The sequence below is a fragment of the Aethalodelphis obliquidens genome, unplaced genomic scaffold (assembly GCF_003676395.1).
Source record: "Aethalodelphis obliquidens isolate GAN/ISIS:26980383/991018 unplaced genomic scaffold, ASM367639v1 scaffold53, whole genome shotgun sequence".
NCBI lineage: Eukaryota > Metazoa > Chordata > Mammalia > Artiodactyla > Delphinidae > Aethalodelphis > Aethalodelphis obliquidens.
Window position 1 is genome coordinate 2,962,773 of NW_020837997.1, and position 12,486 is coordinate 2,975,258.

The 12,486-nt window shown below is 50.7% G+C and overlaps 1 protein-coding gene across 5 annotated transcripts in view; it reads left to right on the plus strand.

Annotated features, from left to right (window-relative positions):
* Positions 1 to 1,427: 1,427 nt before the first annotated feature.
* PGPEP1 (pyroglutamyl-peptidase I) overlaps positions 1,428 to 12,486 on the plus strand; it is a 42,182-nt gene continuing 31,123 nt past the window's right edge. The window contains exons 1-2 of one of the 5 annotated variants that reach the window (XM_027084716.1): positions 1,428 to 1,550; positions 3,627 to 3,679. In XM_027084716.1, the coding sequence (XP_026940517.1) occupies positions 1,517 to 1,550; positions 3,627 to 3,679 (87 nt within the window). In that variant the 5' untranslated portion in view covers positions 1,428 to 1,516. The other 4 variants (XM_027084718.1, XM_027084713.1, XM_027084717.1 and 1 more) reach the window with 4 other exon arrangements.

Here is a 12,486-nt window from a genome sequence, read left to right on the forward strand (position 1 = left end):
TTGCTTTGGATATTCTGAGGCCTGGGCCAGAGGCAGACGGTCCTTGGTCAGCACCCTAACTAATCTGGGCCAAGGCTGCTTGGAATGAGATGTCAGTGACCCATGTCCAAGGTCCAGTCCTGTTTCTAAGGATGTGGCCAGAAACTCAGCCGTATTTTTTGGCTATATTTGGAAGAATGCTGGCCTCTGCTGAATGTGGGTTGGGGACCTACTGTGTGCCAGGCACAAGGCTCTAATGGAGACATAACCCTTTTCTGGAAGTCAGGGCAGGAAAAGGGAAATAAACCAGAAAAGCAGTGTCGGGCTTCCCTGGTGGCCCAGTGGTTAAGAATCTGCCTGCCAATGCAGGGGACACGGGTTCGAGCCCTGGTCCAGGAAGATCCCACATGCCGGGGAGCAACTAAGCCCGCGAGCCACAACTACTGAGCCCGCGTGCCTAGAGCCTGTGCTCCGCAACAAGAGAAGCCCCTGCAATGAGAAGCCCGCGCACCACAATGAAGAGTAGCCCCCACTCACCGCAACTAGAGAAAAGCCCACGACGCGCAGCCAAAAATAAATAAATAAATAAAATTAAAAAAAAGAAAAGAAAAGCAGTGCCTATAAAGGAATGATTTCTGAATGTGATTAATGCTCTGAAGAGGATGAAACAAGGAAATGAGACGGACCTACTGGGGTGGTGGTGAGTTGGGGTGGGGGATTTCAGCCAGGGTGAGGAGGACCCCTAGGAGGAGGTGATGTTCCAGCTAAGCCCTGAAGAAGCAACTAGTTTTGCAGGAACCTGTAGGGTATGTTCCAGGCAGAAGAAACAGCAAGTGGTGCAAAGGCCCTAAGGTGGGACTGTGTTGGGTGGGCCCTTGGAGGACTGCTGGGTCTAGAGCAGCTGTGTTTGGGGAGAAGGAGGGAGGGGAGGCCCAGGTATCTGGGGCCACGTCAGCCTCCTTAGCAATACAGGAGCCTGCTTTGGCACCACCCAGCTGTGGGTGCCTGGTTTTCACCTTATTTCATCCCTCCCTCAAACTCCTGGCTTGAATGCCGCATCTGTGACCCCAGGAGGATTTAGGTGAATGGCCTTCCGAACTATGCCTCAGTTTCCTCATCTGTAAAAGGGGCCGAATAATGGAGCCTTGCTCACAGGGAGGTGGGGGGCACCGATATAACTCACAGCAAGCGATCAGTGAACATTGTGGAATGCATAACAGCCTCGTCCCCAGCGTGTGACTCGAGTTCAAGCGGCCACAGCCTGCAGGACGAACTGTCCCCATCGTACAGGTGGGTAAACTGAGGTTGGGGAGTGGGGGCAACCACGCACTACTGTGGGGAAAGTTAGGGATGGGGCGTGCACTCTGCGTCTTGGTCGCGGGGACGCGCACGCCCAGCAGCCCGGCCGGGGGCGGGGCCAGGGCGGGGCGGGGCCGGGCTTGGGGGCGGGGCGGCGCGGTGGCCGAGCGGCGGCAGCGGCAGCAACGGGCTCGCCGGGCCGGACAGGAGTGGGTCAAAGGCGCAGCCTGAGCCCGCCATGGAACAGCCCAGGAAGGCGGTGGTGGTGACGGGTACGCGAGTAGTGCTCTGATGGCGGCCGCGGCAGCCGCGGCCCGTGGCGGGGGCGGGTCGGGCGGCTCCGGAGGCAGCGGGGCCGGAAGAAGCGCGGTGGCCCGGGTGGGGCAGGTGCTAGAAGTCGTCCCAGGTTTGGCAGATGTCATCGCCCGCGGGAGCCCAGCTCAGTCCGCGCGACAGAGAAAGTGGAGAAGGGGGCGCCCCTGTGGTCCCACTGTCAGGAGTCGGGGCAGGCAAGGACGTGGGTGTCCTGCCAAGTGCCCCACACGGAGCAGGCCCCTCTGGCCTCCTTCCTTCCCCGGTTGGGGACAGGGACCCTCCGGGCGCTTGTTTCTTGTGTCTGCCCGGCCGGCAGGCTGGACTGGACTCCTCCCTGCCCCTCCCGAGGTCGGGTTTGTCACCACCCCCGGTCCCAGGGGACAAAGGTCGATTTGCGGGCAGGAACTGCCCCGTGATAAGTTAATCTCTTGCCAACCACTGCTCCCCGAGCCCTGCGCTAATGGGGGGTTGCTCCCCACAGGCAGGGGCAGGTGAAGTTTGGGGAACCTCGGGTGCCCGGCCGTTCTTCCGCTTGTCCCAAGGACTGTCTTGGTCAAAATCTTTCCTGCCCGGGCTGTTTGTGGGTGAGTCTGGACCCCTGCCCCACTGTCACCGACTCCCCAAAACTAACTGCTTCTCCTCTAGGAGACTCCACCTCGGAGCCTCGTGTGCGGTCAGTTTCTGCCAGGCCTCTGGTCGGCGTGGGGGCGTGCGGTATTTTGACCCTGTCAGGAGGGTCAGAGTGAGAAATCCAGCTAAGGTTCGAACAGGTATATTGTGGTCCAGGGAGGTTTGGGCTGGTCCTGGAATTCCCAGGAATACGGAAGAAGCCACTTATCTGACAAACAGGTGTGTCGAGTTGCCAGAGGGTCACTTTCCCCTGCAGCCCTCCTATATCTGCTTATTTATTACTTTAGTCCTGACTCAGCGGGCAGCCACGGGACTGGGCATTTTTCTTGCATGAGCTCGTTAAATCTTTACTGCTTCCATTTTGCAGAGGGGGAAACTGAGGCTCACAGAGGTCACCTTGTTTGTAAGTGGCTGAGCTGGGACTCATACTTGGTCCATGCAGGAGGAGGAAAGGGGTGGAGAGGTTCTGACCCTACTTGGGGGCCCCCTGCTGATCCAGGGAACAGCATCCCTCCCAGGGCCATGATACCACTTGGGACACTTGGCCCAACTGGAGTGACCCATGGTTCAATGACAGCCTTTCTTAGAGAGGTTTATTTTTTAGAGAGGTTTATTTTTTAGGTGTGTTGGGGGCAATTAGAAGAGGGAGGCCACAGACTTTCCTGGGTCTGTGTTTGAATCCGTGCTCTTCCGTCTTCTTGCTGTGAGACCTTGGGCAGCTGGCTTCACCTCTCTGTACCTCAGTCCCAGCTCCTCTAAAATGGGCCCAGGAAACACCCGTGCCTGAAAGAGAGGCACAGGGAGGCTGAATGCCACAGGGCATGCAGAGCACTTAGCACATCCTCAGGTGAGAATCTGGTTTGTAAATGGGGCCTGGAGTTTGAGTGAGTAGGGAGGAGGGTGGTGGGATGATGTCTGGACAGCCTGACCTGGGAGATATACACATGCATCCCTTAAGGGCCGTTCCTTATCAGGTGATGATTCACAGACCGCCTATGGCCCTGCAGTTCCAGAGTCCAGGGAGGAGGCACAAAGACAGTGATAAAATTATATTATATTTAGGGGTCAAGGATAGGGGAAGAAATCGGGAAGGGAGCAAGGCCAGCCTTTTCTGGGGCAAAAGGAGGGCACTGGCCTCTTGCTGGGCATGAAGGTCAGGTGAAAGTGAGGACGAGAAAGGACTCACAGCTTCTGTTAAGAGCAGACAAGTTTGTGTGATGGAGGGCTCTGAAGGGCCACTGGGTGCACCCCAAACTTGGGACCAGGCCCCCGACATTGTCCCAGGTGGCTGCTGCTCCCGAAGCTCCCTGTTCCATTCTCCTGGATGAAAGCAGCAGCCTGGCCCTGGGCAGGCCAGGAGGGGCCGCTGGGTGGTGACATGCTGCTTTTCTTATTTTTTTCAGGGTTCGGCCCTTTTGGGGAACACACTGTGAATGCCAGCTGGATTGCAGTCCAGGTAACTGGATCCAGAGGGGAGGAATCAGGCTTGGGGCTGGGCTTCCCCTGGAAATACTTGACACCAAAGAAAGGAAGTAACCTACGAAGAGAATGTCTCCTGTGAAGCTTCCTGAGAGATATTTAAGTCTGATATACACTTCCTCTCAGATAATTACCACTGTAGCTTGCGTTTGTTGAGTGCTTGCTCTGCGCCAAGTGTTTTTTGCTGCCCAGCATGCTGAATTCTCCCAGCAACCCTTAGGTGCAGTTATTCTTGTGCCCACTTTATGGATGAGGAAACTGAGGCACAGAGAGAGTTATCTGAGGTCATCCAGCTCAGAAACCAGAGTGGCATTTCTTCGGAAGTATCCCATGCCACAGCCAGGTTTTGGGGGACCAGGCAGGGATATTGGGGGATGTATTAACCTTGTAGAGGGGGTGCAGTGACCCTCAGTGTTGCTTCCTGGCAGCTGGAGGAAGCAAAGGCTGCATATTGCGGGGGAGGAGGTCTCTCCCGCTGTCCTGAGCCTTCCAGTTTCTTTGTCAGTTGGGGCATTTGGAGGGACAGACTGGGGAACAATGGGCAGAGAGAAAGAGAGAAAAGTTTCCTCCTTATATAAATCAGATCTGCACGGACCAGAGCCAAGCTCGTGTTAATCCTAGCCCATTAGCTTCTTGATTTAAAGCATCCCCTGCTTTCCACTCCAGAGCCCTGAATTCGGAGAAAAATCCAAGCTGAAACCTCAGTGTGTCTATTCCCAGTTGGGGTGCCCCACCTTTTTTGTTACCCTTCTTCCAGACCTCAAAATCTTGGCCACATTCCTCTCCCTTTTTAAAAAATTTCACCCCACTTTGCTAGCGGAACAGAGGGACAGGATCCCCGGGATTCCGCAGATGGGAGCATGTCTGAGGCCCTGCTCGTCGCACCCGCTCCCTGGAGCCCCAGACAAAAAGGAAACAGCGTGTTTCTGAAGACATGTGTGTCTGGCTTTGTGCGAGTTTCAGACAGGAGTCTTCACGGGGCTGAGTGGACACAAAGCCGTGTGTCTGAATTCCTGGGCCCCAGACACTATGATCTGCATCTAAATAGGAGAAAAATCAATTAAACAATCTTTGGAAATCCCTCCGAGCTTTGGGACTCGGATGGTGGAGGATGGCAGCTTTTCATCCTGCTGCCGGTGGGGACATACCCCTTATATTTCAGTCACCCATCTCTCCAGACCTCACCTCTAGAAGACTTTCAGTTTTCTTCCTCAACTTTATGAGACAAGAAGAGAGAATTCTCCACCATTCCCCAGCTAAAAAATGCCAACCTTCCCAGATCCAATTGTTTCCCTTAAAAAAGCAACAACAGCAAAAACTGGAGTTGCCCGTACATACCCTGAGTGCGCACAGCAGTGTTAGCCCATGAAATTTGACACGTGTACCTCCGCAGCACCTGAGTTCAGATCAAGACCTAGAACATTCTCAGCCCCTTCTCTGTTCGTCCCCATTGCAGAAGCCCCTTGTGTCCTTTCCCAGCTACTCCCACTCCACCCGCCAACCCCACTCCCAGGTGTAAACCTCTCTGCTGACTTTATGGCCTCCATAGGTGCGTTTTACCTGTTCTAGAACTTGGTGTCATTGGAATTGCACTTGGGTCTTATGCCTTCTGCACAGCAGAGCATCTGCCGGATCCACCCATGGGGTGGCTAGGAGCTGCTGGTGGTGCTTTTCAGTTACTCTGGATAAAACAGATTTGCCCATGGAAAGGGTGTAGTCATTGGATGGGTCAAATCCGTCCCTCAAGAAAATATGCCTCAGAGTGTTCTTGGTGTGATCCAGACATGAGTTGTGGGCAACCATTGATGTCTGTCACCTCAAGCTGAAGATGGGTGTTTGGTGAGGCGGAGTGAGCAGCCGTTACTTCCTGTCCCAACTGATTTTTCTGAAGCTCGAGTTGCCACCTGTGGAAGGAACTCCTTCTCCTCTGCCAGGGACCAACTCACTTCTCTCTGTCTGTCTCTCCTCTTCTCTCTGTTTCTCTGTCACTCTCAGTCTCTCTCTGGGTGCCTCTATCTCTCTCTGGGTCTCTGTCTCTTCCTGACTCTCTCCCTCCCCCACCTCCTTCTCTCTCTCTCTCTCTCTCTCTCTCTCTCTCTTTATGTCTCTCTCCTCTCTCTCTTATCTGACCTTCCTTCTTCATGCCCTGGGTGAACTGGCGCCCCAGCAGAGAGTGAACTGTTTCCCACCAGCCACATTCTGGAGGTGGGAGTTCTGGGGACAGAGGGGCACCCCTCCTTTCCTCTTTCCCAGGAAAAAATGCCGCTGCCCCTGGCACCCCACACAGGAGGGACTGCATTTTTCAAGTGTCCCGTCTCCCCGCAGGTCTTGGGTGGCGGGAGTGGGATGCTGGCTGCGGGTCTTTCTCGCCCTAGGAGGCTCAGGTGGGTGTTGAGGGCTTGGACTCTGTTGGCTTGGGGCCAACTGTAGCCTTCTCTGCCCAAGTGGGGCAAGGAGGAGTCGGGTCACAGGACAATTACTGCCACAGTGAGTCTAGACAGACCTGCTAAGGATATTAACCAGGGAACAAAGCGGGTCTTTGTTATGGGGTCAAGGGAATCGGTCAGACGCAGCCGCGCGGCAGGGTCTTGTCAGGTAGGTGGGGTGTAGACAATGTGTTGTCTGGGGCGCACAAGCCCCGTTACTTTCACAGTCTGTGCTTGGTGGCTGTGCTGGCTGCAGATTGTTGTGGGACTTGGGGTGCGCTGCTACCCTCCCCCCAGGAGGACTGTCCAGTCCTTTTGGAGCAGAAAGTGGTCAGAGGCCAAGAATTTCGCTTGATTACGGGCCACCTACTTCTGTTAACTTCAGATGAATGGTACAGCTGCTCCTCCCCCACCATTGCCCTTATTAAAATTGGGGAATCATTTGTATAAAAACATGTACAGATCTTCAGTGCCCCCATCACTTTGGTGAAAAGTGTTTATGCCCATGTCACCAATACTTCGATCAAGGTGGTTGATTCCCATCAACCCAGAACATTCTTTCCTGCTACCCCACCCCCCGCCCCCCATCGCTCCTCAGCTGCTTCCTGAGCTCCGTCACCGCAGATGAGTTTTGCCTGGTCTCAAGCTGCAAAGAAATGAATGGGATGGTGTGTTCCTCTGGCACCGGCTGCTTTTCCTCACCCTGTATTGGGGTGTGTGTGTGTGTGTGTGTGTGTGTGTGTGTGGCGGGGGGACAACTGTCTCCTTTCCCGACCCACCCCTCCTCCCATTGGCACTGACACTGGGGGCTTCAGGGTTTGCTCCCCAAGAGTAAAGCAACAAGGATGCCCCTCTCAGGGTCTCTAGCGAGCATGCGGACGCCTCTCTGTGGGGATGCTGGCCATGGGGTGTGTGTATTTCTTTGATGGTGGGTTTCTTAGTTTATTTTTTCCCCCAGATGGGGAGGGGTAGGTGGGAACCCAGAGGACATGAGGAGGAAAGGTTAGCACAAGAAGGTGACTCACTCCATGGCTCCCTGGTGGCACCAGGTCATTTCCTACCGTCAAAAGTCGATGTGGGCGATTCTTCCCACTTATACTTGGTAAACATCACCCAGTGGGAGAGACCCTTGAGTTACTCTGGGCGGGCAGTGGTGCTCAGCATGTAGCGCCTGTTTCTGCTGGGTGAAGGGAGAGGGGCAGAGAGACAGGATCCATAAGGCGGGGCTGCTGCCCTGAGCTGGGGGTCCGACCTTGGCGTATCAGATGTCATGGTGGCCACCGGGAGGGTTACTGCGCCGTATAGAGGGTTCCTTGGCTTGGTCACTAACCGAGTTAGTAGCATCCTCAGTACCCCACCCCCCCTGCCCATAGAGATTCTTCCACCAAATTGACTTGCCTGGGCATATGGGTGGCCTGTCCCGTGGACAGCTTTGGGGATAACTCCCTGAGTGAAACTCTGAACAAATAAAGATGATCCTTTTAAGTCCTCACTTAACCTGGGGGATGGATTCTTTTCACTACTGGACTTTCAAGATGTTGCCAGAAAGCACTGCCAGGGCCATGCGGAAAAGAAACGGGAGGGGGCAGGGAACTTTCAAGCTGTGGGGGACAGGAGGGTAAGAAAAAGTTGGGTCGTGGTTGACAGGATGTAAAGATAGATGAGATTATTTACCTTATGCTGAGATGTCTTTGCTGGAGATCTCTCCTCCCAGCCACGGCAGGAGAGGAAGACAAAGAAGTCCTTTCACACCCAGGTTCCCCAAGTGTTAACATTATATTACATTTGCTCTTTCTCTATAGATAAATAGGTAGGTAGATAAATATAGTTTAAACATTTTTTGACTTCCAAGTCATTTTTTAAACTATGGTAAAATATATATAACATAAGCTTTACCACCTTAACCATTATTATAAAGCGTACAGTTGAGTGGCATTAAGTACCTTCACATTGTTTTGCAGCCATCACCATCATTGGTTTCCAGAACTTTTTCATCTTCCTAAACTGAAACCCTGTCCCCATTAAACACTAACTGCTCATTCCTCACTCTCCCGGCTCCTGGCAGCTACCACATTCTCCTTTCTGTCTCTATGGATCTGACTACGCTAGGGACCTCATATAAATGCAAGCATACAGTTTTGTGCTTCTGCGCCTGGCTTATTTCATTTAGCATAATGTTTTCAAGGTTCATTCGTGTTGTAGCATGTGTCAGAATTTCCTTCCTCTTGAAGGTTGATATATATCCCATTGCCTGGTCGCAAGCTGTATATACCACATTTTGCTTATCCATTAATAGGTCAGTAGACACTCGGGTTGCGTCTACATCTTAGCTCTTACGAATAATGCAGCCGTGAACATGGGCCTACAAATATCTCTTCAAGGTCCTGCTTTCAGTCCTTGTGGGTATAGACCCTGAAGTGGAATGACTGCATCCTATGGTAATTCTGTGTTTAATATTTTGAGGAACTGTCGTGCTCTGTGTCATTTAAGGGTCAGTTGCAGACATGATACTCCTCTATCCCTAAATAAGTCACCGTGTGTTTCCTAAAACACAGCCTCAGCACAGTGATCAAAATCAGGCTTATTGGACATTGATACAATTCTATAATCTACAGACCTTATTCAGATTTGCCAACCACCCTGTTAATGTCCTTCACAGCAGAAGAAAGTTCCAGATTATATGTAGGGTTCAGTTGTCCCATTTCTTTAATCCCCTGTGGCCTGGAAAATTCCTCAGTCTTCCTTTGTGTCTCACGGCATGACATGTTTGTTAAGAACTGCTCAATCCTTCGGAGAGTGTCCGTCAGGGTGGCTCCTCCAGCGTTTCCTCATGACTAGATGGAGGCTGTGTGTGTATTGGGGGCAGGAATCCCACAGAAGTAAAGTTGTGTCCTTCTCCATGCATCATATCAGGAGGCACTGGTTATATTGCTGCGTCTCATTCTTGGCATCATTGACCTTGATCACTTGCTAAAGGTGAGGTCTGATGGATTTCTTCTTTGCAAAGTTACTCTCTTGCCCTTTGTGATGAGAAAGCATCCATAGAGAGATACTTTGAGACCCTGTAAAGAGATGCTTTGAGACCATATTAGCATCCCCTGGTGAGTCTCACCTGAATCAGTTATTATTTTAGTATGATGCTTGCCAAATGATGGTTTTCTAGTTCCATCTTACCTTTGACACTTTTTAAGACCTTCTGTGAGTTTATTTGTATCTGCGTGGACTCATGGGTACTGTCTTCAACAGATGATAATCTCTTAATTTTTTAAAAATTTTTATTTTATATTGGAGTATAGTTGGTTTACAGTGTTGTGTTAGTTTCAGGTCTACAGCAAAGTGATTCAGTTATACATATACATATATCTATTATTTTTCAGATTCTTTTCCTGTATAGGTTATTACATCCTTCTCTCTTAATTTTGATGTTCAAATTGTCCCGGATTTGGCCCGTGGCAGCCCCTTCAGGCTGGCTCCTGTATCATTCTTGAGCACTTCTTTCCTTTTTGGTTTCAGGCTCACTTTTTGGAAATGCATTTTTTTAACTTTATTTTTTTATTCAAACAGAAAGTCACACAAATTATAATCATCCTCATCAGTTCACTCAGTCCCATGTAATTAATTGTTTTTTATCTTGGTCTTTTGTTAGCACTTTTATGAATTCATCACTTTTCCATTAGAGTTCTGAAAATGCTTATTCATTCAGTTCAGCAGTATAGTCAGTTACCAGAAACCTGTACTTGTCAGAGCCTTTTCCATGAATTCTTTGAAGATGAAACCCTTTTATAGGAACTTTTTTTTTTTTTTTTTTTTTTGCGGCACTCGGGCCTCTCACCGCTGTGGCCTCTCCCGTTGGCGGAGCACAGGCTCCGGACGCGCAGGCTCAGCGGCCATGGCTCACGGGTGCAGCCGCTCCGCGGCACGTGGGATCCTCTCGGACCGGGGCACGAACCCGCGTCCCCTGCATCGGCAGGCGGACCCCCAACCACTGCACCACCAGGGAAGCCCAAGCCAAGTGTGTTTGACTTTAGCCTCTTTGGGCCAAGTGCTCACTTTTTCTTTTTCACTTTTGAAAACATAATTGAATGTGGCCTTTTATGTCTCCTTTCACTCAGCATAACATTTTCAAGGTCCGTCCCTGCTGTAGCATGAATCAATGCTTCACTGCTTTCCATGGCTGTGTTGGGTCTTTGTTGCTGCGTGCAGGCTTTCTCTAGTTGCAGCAAGCGGGGGCTACTCTTCGTTGCAGTGTGCGGGCTTCTCACTGCAGTGTCTTCTCTTGTTGCGGAGCACAGGCTATAGGCACGTGGGCTTCAGTAGTTGTTGCATGTGGGCTCAGTAGTTGTGGCTCGTGGGCTCAGTAGTTGTGGCTCGTGGGCTCAGTAGTTGTGGCTCGCAGGCTCTAGAGCACAGGCTCAGTAGTTGTGGTGCACAGGCTTAGTTGCTCGGCGGCATGTGGGATCTTCCCAGACCAGGGCTCGAACCCGTGTCCCCTGCATTGGCAGGCGGATTCTTAACCACTGTGCCATCAGGGAAGTCCCCACTTTCCTTAAAAATGAAAAGTTTGTGTATCCCCATTTCCCCTACATGTTCAAGATCCTGATAAAGGGACACAGTTCATCATTTAAGGGAAAAGAGGAGGACCCCAGATTGGGTGCCTTCACATATCTGGGTGCTTCCTCCTGCCCAGGCAGTTGGGAATTTGAAATTCCTGCAAATTATGTGTGTGTGGAGGGCTTGGAAGTGGATATTTACTCTGTAGATTTTATTTTGTTTCACTTCATTTCATTTCTTTTTTTTTTTTTTTTTTTTTTTTCTGGCCATGCCACGTGGCTTGAGGGATCTTAGTTTCCTGACCAGCGATTGAACCTGGGCCATTGGCAGTGAAAGCATGAAATCCTAATCACTGAAATCCTAATCACTCGACCACCAGGGAATTCCCTTGTCCTGTTTCTTTTCTTTTCTTTTTTTTTCCTTTCTTTTTAAAAAATATTTATTTATTTTATTTTTGGCTGCATTGGGTCTTCGTTGCTGCGTGCGGTCTTTCTTTAGTTGTGGCGAGCGGGGACTACTCTTTGTTGCGGTGCGCGAGCTTCTCATTGCAGTGGCTTCTCTTGTTGCGGAGCTTGGGCTCTAGGTGCTCGGGCTTTAGTAGTTGTGGCATGCGGGCTTCAGTTGTTGTGACTCACGGGCCTAGTTGCTCCGCTGCATGTGGGATTCCTGGACCAGGGCTTGAACCCATGCCCCCTGCATTGGCAGGCGGATTCTTAACCACTGCGCCACCAGGGAAGCCCCCGGTCCTGTTTCTATTGATTGATTTTTCTCTTCATTATGGGTGGTAGTTTTTGGCTTCTTTGCATGCCTGGTAAGTTTCAACTGATGCCAGACCTTGTGAATTTTACCTTGTGGCATGCTGTATCCTTTTGTATTTCCTCAAAATATTCTTGATCTTTGTTCTGGGATACAATTAAGCTACTGGAAACAGTTCCTTTCCAGCCTTGCTGTTCAGTTTTGTTAGGCAGAACCAGAGCAGTCTCCGCTCTGGGGCTAATTTTTCTCTACTTCCTTGTGAAGTTTTTCCACTCTGGCTGGTGGGAACAAGTATTTCCAACCTGGTGTGAGCTCGGAGGCTTGTTCCCTCTGTTCCTTTCAAGTGGCTCTGTCCCTGGCCTCTGCATGCGTGTAAACCCATCAGTCCTCGGACTCTCAAAAGATCTCTGGATCAACTTCTAGATTGATCTCTCTCTCTCTTCCTCCCTCTCTCTCCCTCTCTCTTCCTCTCTCCCTCTCTACACACACTCTCTACCTACTTCCCTCCTCCCCTTCCCCTCCCCCCTCCTCTCCCTCCCCCTACCTCCTCTTCCCCCCCAGGTACCTCCTGTCCACGACTCCACTCTGCAAACTGTAGCCTTCTTACACTTTCTAGAACCTCAGCTTTGACTCCTCAACTCCACGTCTGAAAACTGTTATTTTACACATTTTATCTATTTTTTTTTCACTTATGCCATATTAGGCAGAAATTTTGGATTTTTTTTGGATTTTTTTGGATTTTTTTTAAAGGAAACACATTAATGTTTTAAAATATAATTTAACATTGTTTTATTTTTTCTAGTTTCTTCTATTGTTTTATTTTTTCTCCCTATGACATGGATACTACTGTTCACCCATTTACAGATGAGGGAGCTAAAGCACAGAGAGGTTGAGTGACTTACCCAGGGTCACCCAGCCAGGGAGTGAGGGGAGGGGAGGGAGAACAAACCTGGTCACCTGGCTCTAGAGGCTCCACCCCTGATTCCTACCCTCCACCATCCATGCAATTAAGAGCTGCTTTTTTCCTTTTTAAAAAAAATTGAGATGAACT